Genomic DNA, 25,176 nt, shown 5'->3' with positions numbered 1-25,176 from the left:
CGTCGGACGTACCTTTAGACACTTCGTACTTTCTTGCATCGGTCGGCGCACTCCCTCATGAGTGCACTCATATCGCCTCACTCAGACTCACGTGGCTGGGAATGGGAGCGGTCATGAGTGTGAGTGAGTGGCCGGGACTGAGAGCGGTCATGAGTGTGAGTGTGAGTGGCCATGAATGGGAGTGGCCATGAGTGTGAGTGTGAGTGAGTGGACGTGAACAGGACCGGGCATGAGTGCGAGTGTGAGTGAGTGGCCGTAAATAGGACCGGGCATGAGTGTGAGTGGGAGTGAGTGGCCGCGAATGGGAGCAGCCATGAGTGTGAGTGTGAGTGAGTGGCCGTGAATGGGATCGGGCATGAGTGTGAGTGTGAGTGAGTGGACGTGTATGAGTGTCGCCGTGAGTGCGAGTGTGAGTGAGTGGCCATGAATGAGAAATGGCATGAGTGTGAGCGTGAGTGAGTGGATGGGCAACAGAGTGACCGTGAGTGTGAATGTGAGTGAGTGGCGGTGAATGGCAGCGGGCATGAGTGTGAGTGCGAGTGAGTAGGTTGAGAGTCACTGGTCGTGAGTGTGAGTGTGAGTGAGCCCCTCCTCATGGTGCCGACCTATGGGCGAGACACAATCTAAGTTCGTCCAAGCTGCCAAGAGATGGTGTAAACGAAAAAAAGTGGGAGTGTGCTACTTCTTGAGTATCTATTTATTTGCTTAATGTTTCTACCAATGCAGTTAACCTTTCAAGTTCACTGCTTCGTTCGTCTCAAATTTGGGAGCAAAATGAGGTTTTTGTTAATTTTAGTCGTAATACGTTCATTTTAATGGCATCACAATATTATAAAGTTATAAGTCCTCATGAGCAGAAAATCTGTGATTGGTTGAGAGGTTGATGGCGTCACATGGTCATTTGTCACGTCCATTTAAATGCTGAGTTATTTCCGGTGCGTGTGACATCGGGAGACCATGTGACATGGCCATGGCAGGTGCTCCGCCCAGTGGCATTTCCCATGTGACATGACCAAGCTTCGATCGGTAGTCGGGTGTGCGACGACATGAGGCCACGAATGGCCGAGTTCACAGGTGCGTTGTTCATGTGACATAGCCGAGAGCATTGGCAGATTGAGCAGTAGTTGGTTGTTACATTTGGTTATGTGTAGATGTGTCTAAACAGCTCTGCTTGTTAGATTAAAATAAGGCCAGAATCAGCGTTGCATGTTTGGAAAAACTATCCAAAGTCAGTGGGCTGGATCCACAACCCACCAAAGATGTTCACAGCCCAAAAAACAATTAAAAAGCTATAAAAAATGACAAGAACATTGGGCTGCAACGACAGGAACCTGGAGCAGCAATGTTGTTTTTAATCCGGTCGCATTCTACTCTTGTGGTGACTTAAGCGTATTCATAATTTTTTCTGCTTCTTTCAGAGTTTGACTTCGCAAATGGTGTTATATGTATTGCAGAAGCAGGGCAGATACCAGGCCATCTCCGTCTTTCATTCCCAGCTGCCAGTATAGCAACATGTCTCTCAGTCTCTCCCACGTGCTTCCATTCCCAAACCTCGTCTTCCTTCTCCTCGTCCCGATTGCAGATTTCTGCACGAATCTGCAATACGCTTCGCGCCCTGAGGTGAGGGATAGCTTGAAGCTGGAACAGTGTCACTTTAATGGCCTCTGATGACAACCATGATGAAGTCGGTACTAACATTTTGCTCATGAATCTCGTCAATGATGACATGAGATACCCCACGGAAACCGTTTTCCAACTTCCTCGACAGGGACACCAGCAGCGCAGAACAAAATGGATCCATAGGGCATGGCAGCACAGATTCGGATCACACACTATAGCCCACACTCTGTCCAAATTCTTTCGAGCATTCTTCTGCTCTACGCCCAGCAACAGATTGCGCTGATCCGTCAGCGCTGAGTGACCACAATACATCACTCAACATCAATCCCTTGGTTCATATAGGAGTCCAGTAAGTACTCTGGCACCTGGGCAGTTTCACTGCAGCCTGTGGCACCCCTTATGATGACGGCCTGCGACTGATGGATGGTGTCCAAGAAGCTGTTGTAACAGTTGTAACCCGAAGTTATAGCGCTCGTCCAGCATCTGCTTCAATTTCTTTTTGTAGTCCACCAGATGGTCTTAACTACTCAAGATATAATCGCTGACATGCTTGCGTCATCATAGCCATGCGGCTGTCGTCAATGTAGCATGATGTCCAGGGGTTCCAGTTCTGTTAGATGGGAATCAGAGCACCACCCCTCCTGGCGTCAGCTGTGACAACACTTGCTCTGCTTCCAGGTGACGTCCTACTTTGAGTGAAAGGTCCACTCAGCTGCTCTGTGTTTCCTGGAAGAGTGACAGTCTCAATTCCTAGAGCACTGATAGTTTCATGCAGTTTTTCTGCTCGACCTTTGGCTTGAGACTCGCTTCGTAAGGCTCCTATTCGCTCTCAATCTTGGTGACCGTCATGTAGGGCTCAATATATCCAAGGTGGAACAGCTGGCGCACCACGGAAAGTGTGCAGGACTTAGACGCCATCTGGTTGTTGGATCCCTGCTTCCTGCTATGAAGGTCTTGTGGCTTCGTACCACTTCACAGTAAGCATAGTCAGCATCGATCCGTTTCATATGCATAAAATTGTGACTTCAGCGCTGGAAGTTCATAGCGCAGCTCGAAGTTCTAGACGCACATTCTTGACGTCAACACTGACAACTCACGCACTCACTAATCTGTAACAGTATGAAAATTGGTATATATATACCAGGTGTCTCGGGTAAATGCAACCAACCTTTTAAACAGCATAGAATGTCCTAGCCCAGCGATGCAACTGAAGTGGTTAAGAGTCATGTGACCTAGTTCGCAATATTTTCTTATTTCTAAATGTTTACTAATTAGTAGAGGCTATTTTTAATTGTTAAGGAACACCGGTTTTCGCCAAGGTAAACGAAAACTCTGAGGTGCCGGTGATTCCGTCAACATTCTCTGGTATCCCTTCAAAGTTAGCTAGAATGGGTGTGGTTCTAAAGGCACCAAGTAGATATAGACAAACAGTTTTGTGAAAGTTTTCAGCACTGATTAGCTAGAAGCAAGCAACCATCGAACAGATGGTTTATGTCATTGCTTCGTTGCGGTCCATTCCTCTTGGTATAGAATCCTCGGACCGGCTTGGGTTGGTTAAATTTGTAGATGGTGTTTCGTCTTCAGAACGCTGGGAGCACTGCTATCCTAAGCTATTTCAGGGATTAGCTACACTATCGGGAGATGATACCATTTGCTTGAAGCCAAACTCTGTGCCCTACGGCGTTCATGTAGCACGCCACGTTCCCCTTCTAATGAGAGACGCTGTAAGACGTAAATTGGATGACATGGAAAATGAGGGCATCATAATGAAAGTAGAGAGCCCTTCAGAATGGTGCGCAGGAATGGTTCCTCTGTGGAAACCTTCAGGAGCGTTTGAACATGCTTCGATTGGCCACATTTAGATTGAAGTGTACTTGGGGAACACTATGGTTGTGCCCACTGTGGATGAGACGCTAGGGATATACTGAATGGTGCAACCATGTTTTCAAAGTTGGACGCAAATTCTGGCTTTTACCAGTTTAAGTTGACCAGTGAAAGTCAGCTGTTGACAACTCATGACGCCGTACGGAAGGTACTGCTTTCAAAGACTACCTTTTGGTATCACATTGGTACCAGAGTATTTCCAGAAACGGATGTCCGAAATCTTCACTGGCATGACAGGTGTTGTCAGTTTAATGGATTATGTTTTAATCGTTGGGAGTACAAAAGCTGAACACTACCAGCATCTTCAAAAGCATTGGAAGCGCTGGAGAAAGAAGGTGTAACGCTCAACAAATCCAAATGTTGCTTCGGCGTTGCCGATGTAGCATTCTTGGGATGCCTCATCAGTAAATATGGTATAAATTCCGATCTGAAAAAAGTGGATGCTCTCAAAACCCTAGAGTCTCCTCGTGATGTAAGTGCTGTGCGGCGACTTCTTGGCATGGCTAATCATCTAGCGAGGTTTATTTCTAACTTGTCACAAATAAGCGCTCCGTTGTGCAAGCTTTTACAAAAGTATCTCGAATGGGCATGGGGTACACCTCAAGAAGGGGCTCTGAGTAGCATCAAAGAACTGATATGGCTGATCGTTGCATGGCAAAATATGACCCAAAGCATCCATCAATAGTTTCCGCTGATACTTTTTCATTTGGACTCAGCGCAGTATTGTTCCAGGAACAGGATGATGGCGTGCGCCATCCGGTAGAGTTTGCTTCTAGGTCGTTATCGCCAGCAGAGTCTTGGTACGCACGAATTGAGAAGGAAGCTCTAGCCCTGAAATGGACAATGGAAAGATTTGAAGGGTATATTAGGGGACTTGAAGTACAGTTCGAGACTGACCACAAACCGCTAGTAACACTACTGGGCAAAGCACCTCTTGATTTGCTTCCTCCGCGCATCCGATGCTTTCGGATCAGGCTAATGCATTTCACGTTCAAGGTTGTGTATGTGTCCGGAAAAATTTTGGTTTTATTTTTATTAATTTATTTATTTACAAATACTGCAGGCAGCAGTGCTGCCCAGGCAAGAGAGGGTTACAAAAGATATGTTTGCAAAGAGCGCTCAAAAGCATCAATGTTAGAGCATTCAACAACCAAAGCATGCAGGCGATTCTATTGTTTGATTGTGCATGGAAAAAAGGATTTTTGGAACTGTTCAGTCCTGGCAGTGTATGGCCTCATCACTTTTGAGTGGTTCAGCCTTGATGATCTTTGCAGTGCAGAAAGTAGATACGATTCACGTTTTGGCAGATACTTTGTCAAGAGCTCCGATCCGATCGAGCTAGAGAAATCCAGAAGAATTGTCTGTGTCCGAAATAGAACGCTTTGTACAAGGTTGCATTGATACAGTAGCTGAAATTAATGGTTCGAGAAGGTGAAGCAGGGACAGTTATCAGACGACGTCTGCAGAACCTTGGTTCATTTCTGTCGATGCGGGTGGCACCGATATCGCTCTCTTGAAATGTGCACGTAATCATATTGGCCATATAGGGCGAATATCTCAGTTTGTTAAAGAGCAGAAGTATTAAGTCACATGTGTGATGGTCACCAACGCGTCACGAAATGTTGAGCTCTTGCACACGAGTCGGTGTGGTGGCCGGGACTAAGCTTGGAACTAGCGAAGTTGGTTGGTTGGTTGGTTTGGTTGGTTTGCGGGGTTTAACGTCCCAAAGCAACTCAGGCTATGAGAGACGCCGTAGTGGAGGACTCCGGAAATTTCGACCACCTGGGGTTCTTTAACGTGCACTGACATCGCACAGCACACGGACGCCTTGCTTTTCGCCTCCACCGAAAAGCTGCCGCCGAGGCCGGGATTCGATCCCGCGTCCTTGGGAACAGTAGTCGAGCGTCGTAACCACTGCGCCACCCCGGCGGGCTAGCGAAGTTGGTAACGAATTGCTGAGAGTGTTGCATGCCATGCGAGCAGGGCAGAACCAATGATCTTGCGCGAAGTTGGTAACGAATTGCTGAGAGTGTTGCATGCCATGCGAGCAGGGCAGAACCAATGATCTTGCCCGAAACCCCAATATTGCCCTGGCAGAAAGTAGGTATTGATTTTCGCCAAATCAAGTGTGCGGACTATGTTTGTTGTTAATTACCTATCACGATATCCAGAAGTTGCTCGTCTTGCAGCAACTACCAGCGACCGCATAGTAAACCAGCTTAAGAACACCTTTTCACGGCATGGTATTCATGAAATAGCTTTCTCAGATAACGGAACACAATTCGTCTCATCAACGTTTCAACACTTTTCTTAAGAATATGGATTCCATCATGTCACATCCAGCCCGTGATATCCCCAGGTCAATGAAGAGGTGGAGAGGATGGTTCAGACAATAAAAAGCCTTATTCAAAAATCTAGAGACCGATACCTCACCCTGCTAGATTACAGGCATACCCCAGAACCGTTGAGAAAAAGTGCAGCTAAGCTCTTGATGGGCCTACGGCTGCGTACCACAATTCCCCTGCACTCCTTAAAGCTTAAACCTAAGCTTGTCAACCTGAAAAGGAGGGGCAGAGAAGGAACTTCAGTCGATGTCATGCGGCCCGAATTCTTCCACTCCTGCAACCAGGAAATAGTGTGTGGGTGACCGACGACTGCAAAGCCGCAGGCGTTGTCCTACTAAACACTATGAGACTAAGGTCCTATGTCATAGAAATGGCCTTGGGAGTACAAATTGTGGGAGTACAAATTGAGAGGAATAGGGGGGGCTCGAGCCAAATGGGGATGATGACGGAGGAAGTTACAACTTCCCTCTGAGCGAACGCTCGCCAATTCCAGCCAGAAATTCCATCCATCTGCCAGGTGAGCAGACTTCCAGGTCAATTGATGGCAAGGACAAACAGTTTGTTCTGTTGCCCGCGGGTCGACCAAGAGGGTACGTGACACGCTCGGGGAGAAGAGTGAGAGTGATTGAACCACAACGTTACGGGATCGAGCAGTGAAAATTTTGGTGCCATGTTTTGTGTGTGCTTGTAGCGTGCCCAATGTCTTCGAATGCTGTATTATTGGACCAGTGTGATACTTATGTGCGTGCCTGTGCAGTGATTCTGTGTGACGGCTACAAGACGGAAAAAACAAAAAGGAAGATTTAGCGTTGCATCGAGCGTTCCATTGAATGCGCTCTGCAACACATCAATGCCCATGTCTCAAGTCTAGAGCGGCGTTCGTGTTGGCTGATGACGTCATCGCGACAATAAACGCGGTTCCTGGGTTTGAGGCTGAGGCGTTGTCTTGTGTTCCTCGTACTTGTCTGCCTCGTCAGTGACGCGGCAGTCATCAGCGCCAACTGTGGGTATTGGCAGATGAAGAAACTGATGAGTTGGATCACGGCCGGTTTCGAGGGAGAATGGGCATTCTTTGTTGGGCTGTGACGTACACTCTGCGCCAGTTTAATTTTATTTTGAGCAGATGGTGCTGATTATCATATTGAGCATGCAAACGGCTGAAAACATGATTCTTTTTCTTTATTGACTTGTATATACATCAATCACACTTGAGCACCTAAGGGGCGGCTGTGCAAACATATTCTTACCTCTGGCTTGGCACGCCGCAGAGTCGCCTTTGATGGGGAACAAAATAAAATGTAGTCGTATATAATTGCTCTCAGAGGTGGCACATGGTTCCAGTCTCCGTGCGTGGACATCAGTGGCGACATTCACATCACGTTAGTCGCAAATGTGTCGAAGGAAACGGCATATCAACATTTTCATCATGTGCATATATGTTCTATAGGCAATGACAGTGCTATGTGTGCCGACCATGAAAGTGCGTTCTCGGATGAAAAACATCTCAGAATATCATCATCATCATTGATCAGTCTAACAGCGTGCAGAATTCAAGACATAGGCACCTATATTGCTCCTATTATCTCGCTGGTTATTTATGTCCTGTGAGGTGCGTTTCCAAATCGCATCTTAACACGTCGCCCATTTGGCTACTGCAGTTACAATTGTGCTAGTTGTCACAGCTATACAGCAGCATGTCTGTGCAAATAGACTCATGGCAATTGTATACAATTAACAACAAGGAGGACTCAGTGCACTAAAGCTATTGTGAGCACTGTGTGGCGCTTCATCTTCCACACGGCTGAACGTGCTGCTTCATCTTCATCCTGCTCTCTCTTGTAGATACCTATCGTCATCGTGGAGTGTGGTTCGCTACAGTGTGCGACCAGGGCTTCAGGTCTCAATAAAACCTGATCCGCCAAGTCCGACCTTCGCGTTACCCTACACGTGGTGGAGGTGCGGGCTAACTGAATTTAATCAACACCACATTTTATGGCGTGCTTCAAGCTTCAAAACCTTGTGTGAAAGTGGCTTTCTCTCGTAGATCCTTGCTACAGTTGTCTTTTTTTTTTTTTGTACGCAAACTTGCCATAAAGCATATTATATAAACTCATGTAAATGGTTTTCCGTGAGGAACCGGAGCAGGCTCCCGCTCTTAGCGTTGTCGGTGAGCCATTTAGAAAAGTCATCTTCCCTTGTTGTGGTTAGACCCACTTCGCGCAGAATCTTTGTCCTTGATTCCCTTGTCCCTGCACAAGTCCATAGCAGGTGGCGAACATCCACTTCTGCAGCTGGTGTGGAACACTTTGGGCATGTGGTTGGTCCGATTTCAGCTTGCGATTCCCATCGGCATTTTATCGACGGGGTAAGGGCCGCCCCAGCTCTTATCCTTCTAAGGGAAACCTCCTCCAATCTCGTTAAGTTACGAGGGAGTGGGAATGTACACGGGGGAATGAGGGCACGTGTACTTTTCCTTAAAGAGGATGCTAAAATGGAAACAGCGGAGCGGGAATCGAAAGGGAGCCTGGTGGGGGGCGCATTAGTGTGTGGAACTTCGTGTGTGAGGTGGTCAACTTTTCTTTGCTCAGCGCTCTCAGCATTGTCTTGTGTCCAATGTATCTGGATGCTTATCTTTGTTTTTTTATTGAGTGCGTGGATTTCCTGGGTAACAAATAGCGTCTTCGTCACTTTCTTTAGTTGTTTTATGGCGGCTAAGGAGTCTGTATAGATGTGGGCTTCTGTTATCGAATCTATTTTATTTATGGCCTCCATAGCATCGCGGATTGCATAGAGTTCCATCACAAGCGGGTCCGGGTATTCTAAAAGATATTCTTTATGTACCTTTAGTTCGCTGTGTGTTGGACTAGTAGCTGCTGTTCTACCGCCATTTTCTATAATTGATGCGTCCGTATATGCAATTAAGGTACCTGGAAGTGCATCAACCAGAGGTCGAGATGCCAGCTTTTCTTTGCGACGAAGCCGAGTGGTCTTGTTTGTCGTGATAGTAGTGAATTCCCAAGGAGGGGGGTCAGCCATTGGTGGTGTTCGAACTGCCACTTCGTTGTACAAGGATGCTATGGGCGTAACGTACTTTCGCTTCATATCCCTTGTTGCTACAGTTGTCTAGTCGGTGAAATCCACCGCATGATTCCTGAAGAGCGGATTCATGAACATGCGACAACAGATCTAAGAGCGCCCATTTCCGACCTTCATCACACTGCGTACAGTACTTCCACACACCACGTCACACAAGTTTCCGGCGGCTTCTGGGAGCAATCTCCTGTCTGTCAGAGCAGTGTCCCTTGAACAAGCTCTGGCGTTGGGTAGAACAACATGCCCCAGTCTTGGGGAAAGATAAGTGCATCTTTCGCTTTTTGCACCAAGACTTCTCGCAAACTACTCTGGATCGAAATGCATGTATGTATACCGGCAAAAAGATGTCTTGGAACCCCTAGGCACTCGCATATCTCTCACCAGTCTGTTGGAGGTCAACAAGACTGCTCCCGCTGATTGCAGAGCCACCGGTTGAAGACCGCTGCCATGCAGACAGTTCTGGTTCAGGATCGATATTTTTATCGTGGACTCTTAACTGCCAACTAAAATTGGTAGAACAGTAGTTTTGGTCGTTCAAAGCTTCTCCAACAGTGGCTGCAGCTTGAAATTCACTTTCAGTTGGCTTCGAACTTGGGCCTTCATCGACAGGATAAGCTGCGTCACTAAAAGATGCTGAGAAATTACCTGAGTCGTGCGGCGATGACTCCAAGTGTTCCTTTTTTTATTTATTATATACCCTAAAGGCCCTTTCAGGCATTACATGGAGGAGGGAGTCACATGAACAAAGTTGGTTATAACAGGCATATAAGTAACAATTGCTCTAAGGATCAGAGGAGGGGGGGGGGGGGGGGAAGTAATTCAAGTCGCTCTTTTTCCTCTTTTTTTTTTCAAATTTTTCTTCTCTGCTCCTATTCGGGTATGACTCTAGGTTTGTTACAATGGGAAAAAAACACTCACCAGTCAAACAAACAAAATGCCAATAGAACTACTTAATTTTTCAACTTAAACCAATGAAACTTGAAAACTTAACCTATTGCAGCCAATGGGTATGTGAGACCAATCGCACGCAATGGGTCAAATGGTACATACCTGTGAGATCCTATTGGATCACTGATGATTACATGCTTAATGGCAATCAAGGAGTATACACACACAACACACTTCAGCTCCATGTCCATGCTTATATATATATAGCTGATCCTACACTCATTCTGGGGCCAGTGCCTTGCAAATAGAGTGCAATACGTTCTTTCATTTAATGTTGTTCACAGCAAAGTGTCGATGAATGCAGTTTAGTAGGATAAGCTGCCAATAGCTGTTATTATGAATAGAATATTATGTGTGATTTCATTGTGAAATATGCGAGTGTTCACTTGGATATACACTGAGTGCAGTCGGGCAGATCGACTCATTGGATGTAATGGGCATGGTCAATTGGATTCGCCAGTTGGCAAATATTTCAACTGCATGTTGATGTGGAACATGAGCCGGTTATGTACAAATGGCAGTCTATAGACTTCACACAACAGCTGCCATGTCCAAATGACCTATCCAATTGGAACCTATACTAGACTGTCCACTTGGAATGGAAATCGCCACATGTACTGAAGTATAGCTGCTATCTCTCAGGTGTCAGATGGAATGCTGCTGCTGGAACTCATTGGAAGGTCCTAATGGACTGCCCATTTGGAAAGAGAATTCTAATTGGAGCCCATTGAGTCCCGTTGCATGGTACCAACTGAGATTCCAAATGATTCCTCTTTTTTGTTTTTGTTTTTTACTGGATAGGCCGGTACAGCATATTTTCTTTTGTAGAGGTTGCTCTCTTTGAAGTGAAAGCATGCAGACCGCTCGATATTCAAAGGTACAGTTTGGCTGCCAATTTTTTCTTGCAATTACAAAATGGCACGCAGCATGCAGTAGCGCATGGCTGTCCACCAAGCAAAAGGTAAACATTTGATAATGTAAAGCCGCTCCTCTACCGAGACTTCCAACTGGGCCCGCCGTATGTCGAAGTAACTTTTGCAACCACTGCGGGAACATGTCGCCTGCTAACGAATTGCTGTGGGTATTTTCGGCAGGAATTATGAATATCAGGTTTTAGCATTATGATTGGTTAACATAATATGGCTTAAATTTGTTTTTACTACTATTGCAGTACGTCCGGCAGTTTTACACGCACGTTTGCTAGCAGACGATAGAAAACGCGTGGAAGTAGCCTGCAAGCAGCTGCTCCGCTGGTACCGCTCAGATAGGATCATAGCTTTTAGTATCGCTGGCATAAATAAAGGAAGAAAATATGCCGCTGGGGCGAGGAGCGTCTGCTAGAGAATAATTTCACAGGGTGGCTGCTAGGCGGCCGGTCTCGAGGGAGAGCGCGTTTCTGTCTTCTCTCGCGCGTGCTCTCTCCCTCGAGACCGGCCGCATATACCTTGGCTAGAGTGTACTAGTATCGACAAAAGAAACTTGAGGTGCAGGCCCTCGTCCGAAGTAAAATAAGGCAGTCCACCGATCGCTGAATGGCTGATATACACGATGCCTAGAGGCGGACCAAAAAAATTCTGGAACCATATACGCTGGCTAGGTAAAAATAATCAAAGAAAGCAGGACCGGATTGCTGGATGGTGGCTGGGTGCCGAAACAAGGCCTGCAAAGTCAAGCTGCAAATGCACCGCACACTCATCAACAGGGGGCGTAACAAACGTGGCATTAAAATGTGTATTTCTTTATGTTGTTTTATAGCGTTTTTATTTGTGCTTTTGAATTTCATTATCTAAGTGTTTTGGCCCCCCAAAGTGGCTGTGCTGCTGTCGCGCTGGACCTTGTGTTTTTGGGCCCAGCCTTCGCTACCATTGTATATATACCTTGCCGGCCGTGCTAGAACACAGACAAGTCAAGGCAAGCCAAGTTCTTTTTCCGGTCGGCACCATGACGGCGAAGGTACGCTGAAATTTATTGACATTTTTTATCGAGATTGATCGGTTTAATGCTGCTCCAAACCTAACTTTCAATGTAGAAATCTGGTGTATCAAAAGTTCATCTCCCATACGACATCGCTTATAAAGGGAATGTTACGGCTCATAGTTCTTGGAGCTCCAATTTACTTCTGCCTCTTCTGCTTGGGTGCTTGCATGTCTGCTCAATGCCCTGCTGTAGTACAACGTGTGCGATGGAAAAAGTGTTGAGATCGCGTGTAACTTTAGCTGTTACCTACTGTGTATCTTTTGTTAATCTGTTATCACGTGGATTGAGTTTCTGCTTCGGACGATCGGATTTGATAGGCTAAACCTCTTCATGCCCGGACTTGTCGCGTTCAGTGGATAGCCCAGACCTGCTTTGTCCTGTGCTGCAACATGCACATGTATATTCAACGAAATAGTTAATTTGGTGTCTGTTGTATAGCTGATTAACTTGCAAAACTTGAAATTATTTCAAATTTAGCTTAAACACTCGCGTTGGCAAAGGGCCTCTTCCGTGGGAATAATGTGTCATCTGTCGTATGCATTCGCCGACTTTGCCTCCCTTTTGACTTGCAGCCGAAAGTAATCAAGAAGGACAAGAAAGACAAGGATAAGAACCCCATGCGGGAGGTTCGAATCCGAAAGCTGTGCCTGAACATTTGTGTTGGTGAGTCCGGAGACAGGCTGACACGAGCTGCCAAGGTGAGGTACTCCCATGTTTGCATATTGTATTATTCAAAGCCAGTAAATATGAAACATGAAATAACACAAACATATCAACTAACTGAAATTATATTCAAGGATGCATATTACACAGTAAGCAATGGTACACCACATTATGTTCTGTCATCAGCCACCTACGATTGAAAAGACTGTGCTCATTAATTGGCACTCTTGTATGTGGCAATGGAAAGCTGCCATTACTTCAATACCATCTGTCTGAAAAGTATTGCTATAATCGAAGAAGGAAGCAACTTCCATCTAGTGTTGTGGGTTTGTGAAACCCATTTGTTCACTATTAGCAGCATTGGTCAACTCTTTGATCCCGTTCATTTCGGGTGGGTAATGCCGTGGCCGGCTTTTTAAACATTAATGTTCAGGTTACTGTCCTTGCAAGTATTTGCATGTGAACACATTTTGAATTCACTGAAATCTGTAGGTGTCTGAAGAAGGGAAACTATCCTTTTAATGTTTTGAGATGGATGTCGAACAACATATTTTTGGGATGTATGCATTTAAATGGTGAAATACTCTGGGATTGTTTTCTCCTCATCTACCCTTGTTTCAAATGCTGAGAGCATGCACCTGGCATTCTCTTTTTTTTTTTTTTTTTTCACCCATGAAGCTGAAGCACTCATCGGCAGGTACTAGTGCTTGTGCATTCAGTCCTGTGTTGCATGTCAACAAGTGCAAGAATAAATCCTCCATTGCAACGTAAGGGTTGATAATTTCTTCAGCTCTTGCTACGAATTTGGAGGTATAACTCTCATATTTGTGTTTGTTTGCTTTGACAACTTTATTGTCCGCACGGGGCAGCGGAGGTGGCTTAGCTACAGAGCCAGTAGCAGGCCCGTGCATTTTCTTTTCCTTCTTCCTACAGCCACAACAACAACTGTCTGCCTTCTGTACGTTACTTCCCCGAATAAATCCTCCATTGCAACATAAGGGTTGATAATCTCTCCAGCTCTTGCTACAAATTTGGAGGTACAACTCGCATATTTGTGTTTGTTTGCTTTGACAACTTTATTGGGTTCTGCACTGCCTATTTTGCTGTGTTCTTGTGGCAGTGACTGTTGTCTGACTCACACATGGAGCATTACGGGAACTCGGGAAGCTAAAGGGGCAGAAGAAAAAAATTAGGTTTTTTTGTGACATGAAATCGTGAAGAAAGTTCAACTTCTCATTTGTGTGCAAGCGAGTTTTTTAATGTGAAAATAGACATTTGGTGGAACGCTTAAGAAGCCAAGCATGTCCTATGTTAACCTGTCGTGTAGTTCTTTGCTGAAAAGAGGTTCCAAAACAAGGGCACTAATGTCTTCCAGTACTCACTTGGTAACTCTAAAAGGCTTCCTACCAAGTTTTTTTTAATCCTTTAATCAAATTCAGCTCTTAATGCCATGTTACTGGCCTAAAGCTCATTGCTTATTTTTGCCATGCTTCAGTTTGATTTGTTTCGTTTTGCCTCTGGGCTTTGAATTTGACAGTAGTGGAATGACAAACACCGATGAGTGTGTCCTGAAAGCATCGATTTGGCACTAATTGGCATATTTTGGCCGCCATGTGCTAAGATATGGAACACTCTACCACAAGAAATGAAATACGCTCGAACTTTCGCGTCTACAGCTAAAACATTTTTTCAGCGCATGCATTATATGTGATACTAATACTGTGCACCGTTGGCATCTGATATATTACTGTAATTTAGCACGCACAGTTTTTCTTTTTTTTTTTTTTATGAAGCGATTGTTCCTTATTCTGCTTGCTTTTTAGAATTTGTATTGATGTATACATTCAACTCCCCGCTGTTCCTAGTTTGTATTATGCATGTGACGAAGTGTCTGCATCATTGTATTTCATTTCTTGGACCCATAACTAGCCCTATGGCTACGGGTCCAAACAGTGTTGGACACATCTTTATTGTATATTCAAAAAAAAAGAAATAAAGAATTCTGGTAATACTGCCCAGTGCCTGCCTGAAAGCTACTTGTCATTTTCAGAGACTTTATTCGCTTCAATAATGCGTAAGATCCATCATTTTATCCACCAGTAGCTGAAATCATAGCACTCGCTTGGGACAAATTATCAGCGACTTTCTGCCTCCCTGGCCTTGCAGCTGAAGTACTGGGATTTGTGGTGTTGGAAGTTCAAGGGAAGGCATGCACAAAGTCGCAAATGCTGTCCAAGATACTTGACAAATGTAGAGTCTGGTTCGTGTCTTCTATGTTGTGTCGTCTCTCTGCTTGGTCTTAATAGCTTGCCTTCTCTTTTTTCTATGAATAGGTGCTCGAACAACTAACAGGCCAGCAACCAGTTTTCTCCAAGGCCCGCTACACAGTGCGATCTTTCGGCATCAGGAGAAACGAAAAGATTGCCGTGCACTGCACAGTACGGGGACCCAAGGCAGAGGAGATTCTTGAGAAAGGCCTCAAGGTATGTAGAGTGAAGAAGGGTTTGAGGGGGGACTCGTGAAACTTCTCTGTTGTGCACAATGTATAGTGGAATGGTTGGCAGAAGATTCGTGCAAATTAGAACAGCTTTTAGGTTCATTAAGTGGCCAAGCAGGTAGTACTCTAGCATCACATCAGACATGAGTAGTTAATTACGGACCCAGGAGTGAGACAGCTGCACTAGTTGCACAATTTTGATACAACTAAGATTTTTTCGCACCATACTGCTCCAAAAACCATTAAATTTGCAGAAATCGCACCAATCTGCGCCAAGGCCAGGTGAGGCCTGTTTCTTTTCAGTATTTTATGGCGTTCTTGTTCTTAAAGGAGTTTTTGAGAATGTCCGGAAATGTTTAATAATTCTTAATGGTTCTTTTGCAAAACTATGGAAGTCAGTTTCTCTGCACAGCGCTCGACGGCAATTCTCGAAAATAAAACAGAGCACACAAGAGCCAGAACTACAGCATGCGACCACGCTAATGATGCTACTACAACTCACGTGCCTGCCTTTGACAGTCACAGAGCAAAGCCAGGGTGGCCGGAGCTGGTGATGCCAATGCCGATATGGATTGCGGAAGCTCGCGGCGGAGGGAAAATATAATGATGACCCGTGACTTTGGGCACCATCTGTGGGCGGCACCTGGAAGCTCCTGTGTGCGGGCATTTTGAAGGCTATTCCCGCGTGGGGCGTGGAAAGTTTGGGTACGGCCCTTGCGCGGATTTTATTTTATTTATTGCCTCGTCAGCAAAAGTGTCACGCTTTTGCGGCGGCTCTAATTGGTTGAGACAGGATGACATCATGGATGTCTCGACCAATCAGAGAGCACCACTACAGTATGTGTGAATGCGTGTCTTATATGGCCATATGCCAGTCAATGAGCAATTACTAATTAATTACCAATGAGTAATAATTCCTTATTAGCAACAGTTGTGTAATTAAGTTGTGTAATTACAGTAAACGTAAAACAACTACAAAGATACACGAATCGATCTCGTCGCTGCCAAGCAGAATTCACTGAATCAATGCACTCACAGAAAATGAGACTAGTCGCTCGCTTTACTCGTAGCAGCATTCATCGCTACATGCGCAACAGTCTCGTAGCAGAATGCAGCGCTCAGGCTTTCGCCTTTCATCACTTTAGTCGCCAAAGTGTCTTCAAAATTTTTTAGTATTTGCTTCATTTGATATATCAAGTGCAGTGCACCATGAAACGGAAATATCGAATCACCAGTACTAAACTGTGCTCGCTTCGATTGCAGGCAGCAGGCTTCATTGTAGTGCACAAAGGACTGGTGGTGGTGCGGCGAGGCTTACCGCTGTATAATGTTTAGATTTCGCATTCCACTATGGAAGATACAGTGGCATGGCTGGTTGTTAACACTGCATTCAACATGAGTCAACACCGAAATCAAGAGCCAGCATCTGGGCACCAAATGAGATTTCATGAGACGAGCTAGCCCTCGAGCTTTCGCACAGTGAAGTTCCTATGGTGGTTCTTTTTTACCTTGTGCACCAGGGGTGCGCCGTCAGAGACAGTATATATGTGTTGCAGCGGAAGTTCCTTGCGCCAGAGACGCCCCGTCGGAGACTGTATGAGCGAAGACTTGAGGGCAGGAGTTGACGAGAAGACAACTGAATTTTATACACATAGCAAATATTTACAAGATTTACAGCAGAGATACAGGTTGGAACCGGCTAAAAGGAAAATATTCCAACCTCGGCATAGCCGACTATGCCGAGCATCAAAACCTCGTCCGGAACGCCGGACCGTGCCCTCGGGCTTGGTTTTAACCCCCTTAGGTCCAGCTCTAAATTCCGGCACAACCAATCACCACAAAACATCTACCGTATTGGTTGGTTCTGATGTCCAGCGCCCCCTTCAACTTTAAGATGACTAGACCCTCTCTCTCATAAACAAAAAAGGAAAGGCAAAACTCCTCGGGTCACGTCCTTCCATTGGGCGCTTCATCAATGAGCGTCTCACCTGCCCCTGCGCGGTCAAGACAGCCCGTTCAACCCGGTGTACCCAAAAAAAAAAAAAAAAAGGAAAGAAAAAAACAGAGCGTTCTTGTCACGACCCGCCTGTCATCACGAGTGCGTTCGCCACAGCGTTCCATCTGGGCCCGCACTAATCTGGTGCTCGTCAGTTCCTTACACGCACCTTGTCTCACCGTGCCACACACTTGTGCGTAGAATGCGGCTCGATGCTAGTGGCCGAGTTGGCATGCAACAGCTTGAAGAGCGTTCAGGCATTTTCAATCGGATCTGTCACTGCATAGCGTCATCAGCTCTTGGTGTTTCTCTCTTTACTGGATGTTGGCATAGACACTCGGAGAGCACTCGAATCTACTGCTTCAACATTTTTGTCAGGCCAGCTTCTCACTGTGGTCGCGTACGCATCTGCACTTTTTTTGCATGGGCCGCCACTGTCAGAGCATAGTAGGAGCCTTTTGAAAGAAGTGGGAAGAGTCTTGCGGAAAGCGATCGCTTTGCGAGTTTGTTTGCCCCTACTGATAACGCCATGATTATATGGCCACTCACGAGGGTGACAAGGCCACCATGGGCCGCAACTGCCTACCCAAGGCCGCAGAACTGCAGGTGATCGCTTCGGCGCTGCAAGAAAACTACAAGAACAACTGAGCTTGCTGCCTTATTGGCAGAAGAAAAGATCATGGTGTGCTGTGCTGTAGACCCATTTCAAGATCATGCCTAGTACCATCTACAACCGGTGCACTGTCTGTAACCATTTCATGCTTACATCTACTCTCGATTATAGGAGAGGCAATTTTTTTTTCTTTGGTCAACAAAGGTAGAACAAGCTCTAGGTTCAAGTGATGTCCCTAATAAAATTTACTTTCTTCTGGCCATGTTTTTTTGTAGATTTCGTCTGCAGTTTAACTTGGCAGTGTTAGAAAGATGTATTCACACTCAGTGTTTAATGTTCAAATTTGATTTGCACCTAAAATGTTGCTCTTTGCACAGCTCTGGGAATAACCAAACAGTTCTTTTGTACACAGTGGTTCTGCCCTTTCATATCGGATGGCACCTGTACATTTCCCATTGAGATCCGGGGAAGAATGTGTGTAAGGGGTGTCTTCCCTTTCCCGTGTGCAGGTGCGAGAGTACGAGCTGCGCAAGGACAACTTCTCGGACACGGGAAACTTTGGCTTTGGCATCCAGGAGCACATCGACTTGGGCATCAAGTATGACCCCACCATTGGTATCTACGGCCTGGACTTCTACGTGGTCCTGGGACGGCCAGGCTTCAACGTTGCCCACCGGCGCCACAAGAAGGGCACCATTGGTGCTAACCACCGGCTCTGCAAGGAGGAGGCCATCAAATGGTTCCAACAGAAGGTTAGCAGCGTGTTCATTCATCAGTTTTTTCTCGTTCAGCGCTCATAGTTCTTCACCCGTCATTGTGCTTGCCAGAGAAATGGTTTCTGAGCTGATCGGGGAGGAGGTTAGTGAACAGTAATTTCTCCACATTTGGTAATAACGGCAATTATAGTCAACGTCAACTTCACCAAATCATTTGATATGGCATTTTAGATTTGCTCTATTATATTTGTTAGTATGTGCAGGGGTGGAAGTGCTCCTCCATTTGCTCCATTCTGCTCCAAACTAGCTGTCTCGATGTTCTGTCATCAAATTTAACGGAACTGGGGAACAGTGTCATAGCACCGGGGGCAAAGATATAACGCATCTTGCACTAGACTTAATAGAAAAAATTTTTGTAAGGGAAGGAAGCATGGGTCATACATATACTTGTTCCCAAGTAAATTTAGTATGAGCCACCGGCAGCGGTGGAACTGCGCGAAATCAGAAATCCTGCTACATGCTGCTACAAAATGGATTTTTTGCCCACTTCTGCTCCATGCCTGCACCATAAGTCGTGAATAACTCTGGCGACAGCAAAACCAAACTGTTGCGAAACCAAAACTGACATCTGCTGCCAACACTGTGCAAGGCGGAAGAATATTTTTGCAGGTCCTGGGCGGGCGATCGACACAAAACTGACGTTTGTCTTGGTGGCTTCTGCGTCTCCTGCCTGTGTGTGTTTTTTTCTTTCTTTTTTTCCGATCTACTAGGGGGGGTGAGAGGAGGCTAGTCCAATGCGCGAGAAGGGTGAAAGGAGGGGCTGGCAGGCTGGCCGTCGAAGCACGTGACGGCTTCGAGTTGTCCTGGGCGTTCGCTTAATTTGTGTGCGTGCGTGCACGTGTGTGTGTGTGTGCAAAGGAAATACGAGCAGGCTGGCCAACGGTGACGGCGCAGTTTCAAACAAGTGACGGTTTGGAACTGCCCTCTGCAAAGCACAGCTGGGGCAGTATGCACGCTTGCCTCCTCCTTTTTTTGTGTGTGTTTGTATGAGTGAGGTAGGGGATGCGATGGCCTGAGTAGCAGCGGCGGGAGCGCTAAGTATTTGACTGTTTCTGTGCGCACGCACTGGACTTTGTTAACCGCTTTTGTACGTTCAACACCTTATGTGGAACATCTTGTATAATTTCACAGCTTAATTCCAAACGTCAACATTTACACACCATTTAGAAAATTATCTCATTATTGACAGTTTTTTCCCTCTACTACAAAACTGCATGCGTGTGGGTGCCCGTGTGAAAATAACTCATACACAAGTACTCAATATATTTGCAGCCCTGCATATGGTCAGTAAGTACCCTTGGATGTCTTCATTACAATGAGGAAAGCATACGCACAATCCCTGCGGTGCGCTGCGAAGAAGCAGACTCTCGACTCGGGAGTCCCTGCGTCGCTTTGATTAACCAGCCTCCCCGCCAAACCACCGGAAGAAAAGAACGGCCAGCAACGCGCCTCTCTCTCTCTCTCTCTTTCTCTCTCTATCTCTCTCTCTCGGGGGGGATCTCTACCCAGGACAGGCAAAAATATTCTTCCACCTTTCCTCCAATCAGCACGATTCTTGAAGGAAAAAGGCGCCTCGACGTTACCCTGATGTACAGGATAAGGACACCCAGAAAAAAAAGGTCAGAATCGGGAATGTGAGCACCAGTGCTGAGCTACTTTTCTCAAAAGGCGTCTAGTTGCAGACGTTCAGAGTGGACAAGCCCTTCTGAAGAATGGGCAGGAAAGGCTCACAGCAGCACTGTTCAAGCTGGAGTCGTCAAGGCAAGAGAAGAAATAGTGCCTTAAAGTTGCAGTTTTAAGAAGCAGCAGTTTTGAATTTCTAGAGAGTTTTTATATTAAGACAGCTAGCAACCTTCTTTCCAAGGCTGCAGTGTTTATAGTGTAGTTGAATATCTCGTTATGCTTTCCCTCCTAATAGAAATGGCTTTGTTTTCAGCAAAGCCCCCAGTTTGCTTAATTTGGTGCTTTTTAAGGAAAGAACAGCACTTTAGACGGCATTTGAGCTTGAAGCTTGTTTTTGCATGGCTATTGTTGTTATAAACATCTGAGCAATTGGGTTCCAGAAATAAAAGAAGCCTTCTTTATTTAAGCATCTTGAGATTTGAAATTTTGCTCCAAAACTGTATTTTATTCTGCTACAGAAGCTAATATTTGCTACAAAATGCCATTTTTCCTGCTACAAAAGCTGCTACAAAAAAAACAGATGCCAGTTCCACCACTGCACCGGTGTTTGAAGATAATTGCAAAGGAAAAATGCTCTTTGCATGTGATGTAGCACCTCCTTCCAGCCTTTTGAATCACCGGTGGAGAGAGAGGCAAGAGCAGCAAGCGAAGCAGATAGCGCAAACTACTGTGCGCTGTTAGGAAACTTGTCCGACTGCAATAACAAGAGTTTTTCTGGTGTGAAAACAAGACTTCATCATTGAGCCTCTTTGTCAGTGACAAGCTTATATAAGGCCTACAGCAAACAAAATCCTACTTGAATCTTTATGTGTTGGTACGCCTAGATGTTAGTTACTAGGAAGCTTCTCAAGAGTGTTAGAAAGCCATACAGGGCCTATGCCAAGATGTTAAAAATGAGCCCCATCATTGCTCAAGTAAAGAATGAACTATTGGCTTCAGGTAGTGAAGTGAAAAAAACTGAAGGATGAAAAGGCCGCCCTTCAGTGCTATCTATCTTTCCTGAAGGCACTACTGACCAGTGCTCAGGAATTTATCAGCACAGGCATGTGATCAATATGGATATTCAAAAGATCGAGCAGAAATGTCGTGTCCATTAATGTGAGCTCCAAATTAGTGGTGCAGCTTAAGCACATCGAAGTGGTAGACTCGACGTTTGAATCTGTCAAGTCAAAATAGGCAAATGCTTTAGGTCACTCTAGGTGTTCAATTATGAAGTGTACCAAGCATTTCTTTTGCTGCTAGTCTGTTCCAAGTTTGTTGGCTGTTTGGCATAAACAGTTTCATGTTTATGCCAAGTTTTTTTAGTTAAACAAAGGCACTTTTACAGAAAATGTGCGCATACTTCTAAAATAAATATAGGATATAGGGGATGAATTTTCGCACCACACACTACTTTTTTATAGAAATCCCTGCACAATGGCGGCATAGGCTTACACTGGGGTAATAGTTGGGAGCAGTGCTGCATATCGCCCAGCAGGCAATGTACCATTTGGGTCCCCCTATTCTAAAGCTCCTGATTTCCGGACATACTTTCCTCACCCCCAGGGGGGCAGTACTTCCCTCTTTTTTTCCCTGCTTCAAGAATGCCAGAAAACCCGTTCTTGCACAATGTCCTGTGCAACAGGGACTGCATTTAAAGCTGGGTGGACTGTAGAAGATGCATGCACTGCACCTAATTATTGTCCCCAAGTTGGGTTCTGCCGCCATTTTGCATGAATTTCTACCTCACTGGGAAGCTGGCTTGTTGGCTTTGCAACTGGTCTATAGCAAGGTTCAGCTTTACTGCGAAATACTGGATGTATTTTGTAAATGTAGTTTAATGTCGCTGTGATGAAATAGTGCTGTGTAGTATGGCAGAAAATTGTCCTACAGGCAGATTGAAACTCTAAAAAATTTCAGTTTTTTTTTTTTCAATTATTTCTCAGTTCTTGACAGTGGCAAGCACCTCCTGTTAAAAACCAAATTTGATTGCATATTTTCTTTTTGTTTGTAGTGAGTAACACATGGATCACCACACGGTAATTCGGCTGTGACCACTACATAATAAACTTTTATTTCACTTTTTTGTTATGGTTTAGCAGTCAAGCGACGGCTATGGATATAGGTCATGTGAGCCTGAAGGTAACTCCAAATAATTGATGCTTCTTCATCGAGCCTATATTGTTCAGAGCCTTTGACATTCTCAGTCACTACCAAACTGAAAAGGAGTTGTGCAAATTCAACAAGGCAAACTCTCGTATGTCATCTCACACTGCAGTGTTGTCGTGCCACGGTCATCTCCAGTAATTTTACAAGCATGCAAGCAATCAGCCAGAAATTGTTAGATGTATTTTTTCATTGCTCTGAATGTTGATTTGATTAGCTGCTTTGGCACAGGGCGTTCTCATTGCACTTCATCGGCAGGCACTGGTGCTCGGTATGTGTCCAGTCCTGTGTTGGATATCAACAAAGTGCTAGAGTAAATCCTCCTTTGCAACGTTAGGTCTGCTACAAATAAATGCAGACTTTACTACCTATTTGGAGGTACAGTCTACATAATGGCACATCTGTTTATTGCAGATGTCCTTCTGCAAGTATGACAGCCATGTTCGGCCCATTGCCGTTGCAGCGTGTGCTTGCTCATTTGTCATTAGTACCTGCATAGTGCTTGCTTCCAGCAAAAACTTGAGTGAGAAAAATTATTGAAGTGCTCTGAATCATGTTGGTAAAGCTGAAAAGGTTAGGTGACATTTTCTCTTGAGGATTTAAGTAGTGGTCAACCAGCTTCAGAACTTCTTTTCCATTTGGTGTGTCCCAGCCCTCCTCATGACAGTTACAGGAGCTCGCTAAGTTTTGATAATTTATGTGCAACGACCTGGGGTTGCGATATTTGGTTGAGCTGCGTGTGGTCTTGCTGGCTGCTGCTGTTCAGTCACTCGTGCTGCCTTGTGGTTTCCCCCAACACTGCGTTTGCAGACTTTACCCGTGCTAACCCAGATGGCACAGCAGGCGCTCTTCCACCACTCACACTTACATTGGCCATGCTCTCTTCATCTATCTCCCATGTGGCATGCCTTCACTCACACACATTCCTGTGTGTGCGCAGTTCGGCACACACTCCGCTCAACTTTTTGCTTTCGTGTCAGAACACAATTTTTCTGCTGTTTCGTTTCGTGGCAGCAACGAAATTTCGCTACATTGAAAGTGCAATAAAATGTACTTAAATTATTCTGATGCTAAAATTTTATAAATGGTGTTTCAGGGGCATAAAGTTGCCAAAAACAAAGTACTTGTTACTTTGAGGATTTCGTTGCATTGAAGCTCATTACATCGAGGTTAAACTATTTCCTTCTAGTTATGTGATTACTAGTTATGATTACTGGGTTCCCATCAAGAATTTTTTTAGACTGCTTTTTTTGCACACATTCCCTAAGCACTGCTTAAGCATTTCTATGTTTACTTGACAAGCGCCAGTGTCGAGCATTTATTATGCAAGTAAATATGCTATTCTTCTGTTCCTTTAAGCAGCTAGTGAGCCCCAGGGTAAATGAAGTTCCCATTCTTTCACCTCAGCTGCGCAATCTCCTTGTCCTAGTGCACTGTGCTTGCACTGCAGCTTGCTTTGCTCAGTCTCTTCTTTGCTTTTGTTTAGGAGGCTGAAGCATTGCCTCCTGATTCGGGTGGCTGTTTTAATACCACGCCTAGTTACTGAGTGTACAGCGCACACACCCTTGCCACTCACGACTTTACACGCCCGCAGACAGATCCTGAATACTGGATAGCTTGTCACCTTCCATCAGTTCGCCCAAGCTTGCACAAATAGGACTGGCGGGGAAAAGTAGTGCCGAACACTTGATAGCAGGAATGTTTTCTGCATCAGATTTAGTGGCAAGTCCACCCTCTAACTGCACAGTGGAGAGCGTATTGTGGTATCTGGGGAAAGGGAGGCAAACATTTAAACTTAATTCTTTCTGTGAATTATCTCACATTTTCGTGTGCATTCATCTCAAAGGCAGCATAATCTGGGAGCTCTCATAGTTGGTGTAACAGTACTTTGCATGATTCATGATTTATCGGAATCGCTGCTTCTGCCCTTTGTCCCAATATGTGTGTAGTGCTCCATGCTTCACATTCTCAGTTCTTTTTTTGTAGTCTTCATTTTGCTAGAGCAATTTGGCAGGATGTTGATGGAAATTGCTGCAACTGTCTTTGCTACCATATCCACCTTTAAGCTAACAGTGTGCCGCAAGAGAGCAGAACTCTTGCCAATACTAACTGTGCTGGTGTTCAATGTGTAATAACAAACCCCTCACAACTTTTTGGTTGTTTGTCCTCGCGTATTGAGCCAGAAAGGCCGAGCTGTTGTGGTCGATTCCTGAGCTTTCCTGGTTGTGGTCGATTCCTGAAAGCCAGTTGGCTGGCGGAAGCATTTATATTTCAAGGTAGCACAATGACTGGCGTCCTCAGTAATCACAATCCATCTGCATTTTACAAATCATTTTTATAGAAATGATATTGTAGCTATCACAGTTTCATCCAAATATGTGTGCCTTGTGCAGGGATAAGTTTGGATTGCTCACTGTTCAAATGTAGAATAAGGCCTAACTGCATAATTTGTCTTCTTTTACAGTATGATGGCATCATCCTGCCTGGCAAGAGTGGCAAATAAGCCTGCTACCACCCACTTCGATCACTCATAAAAAATAAAAAATAAACATTGTTTCTTTGCATTTGATATGCATGCAAGCAGCTGCTGCTTTGTGTATTTTCGTCACATGTTCAGCTGCTTTGAAGGGAGGTGAGATGATTTATTAGTTATTGCGACTAAATTCATCTTGAAACCTTGAATGTTGCATACACACTGTTTATAATCTTAATTGGAATTTATTAGTAGTCTTGGAAACTGCCCTTGGATACAGTAGAGTCTTGCTATAGTAAACCCAGATTTAGTTCAGAAACGCCATGCAGGACTGGGCTGTCTGACCAGAAGCCCTTGCTAAAAGGATATGATGGAATGATTGAGAAGGGGGGATCGTATATAGACTGGGCAGGGTAAGAGACATTCTCCTGTGACATGTAAGAAGCTGTACTTCTACAGCAGT

The 25,176-nt window shown here is 45.1% G+C and overlaps 1 protein-coding gene across 1 annotated transcript; it reads left to right on the top strand.

Annotated features, from left to right (window-relative positions):
* The first annotated feature begins 11,687 nt into the window (after positions 1–11,687).
* LOC146207356 (large ribosomal subunit protein uL5) lies at positions 11,688–24,809 on the top strand. Its single transcript, XM_084586619.1, has 5 exons — positions 11,688–11,843; positions 12,440–12,565; positions 14,864–15,013; positions 18,146–18,388; positions 24,705–24,809. The coding sequence occupies exons 1-5, from the start codon at positions 11,832–11,834 to the stop codon at positions 24,741–24,743; spliced, it is 570 nt and encodes a 189-aa protein (XP_084442745.1). The 5' UTR covers positions 11,688–11,831; the 3' UTR covers positions 24,744–24,809.
* The last annotated feature ends 367 nt before the right edge of the window (positions 24,810–25,176 follow it).

Source organism: Amblyomma maculatum, chromosome 1, assembly GCF_055883805.1.
Source record: "Amblyomma maculatum isolate TAMU_Amacu chromosome 1, ASM5588380v1, whole genome shotgun sequence".
In the NCBI taxonomy this organism is placed as follows: Eukaryota; Metazoa; Arthropoda; class Arachnida; order Ixodida; family Ixodidae; genus Amblyomma; species Amblyomma maculatum.
Note: the sequence above shows the minus strand (reverse complement) of the source record. Positions and strands in the feature narration are given on the sequence as shown.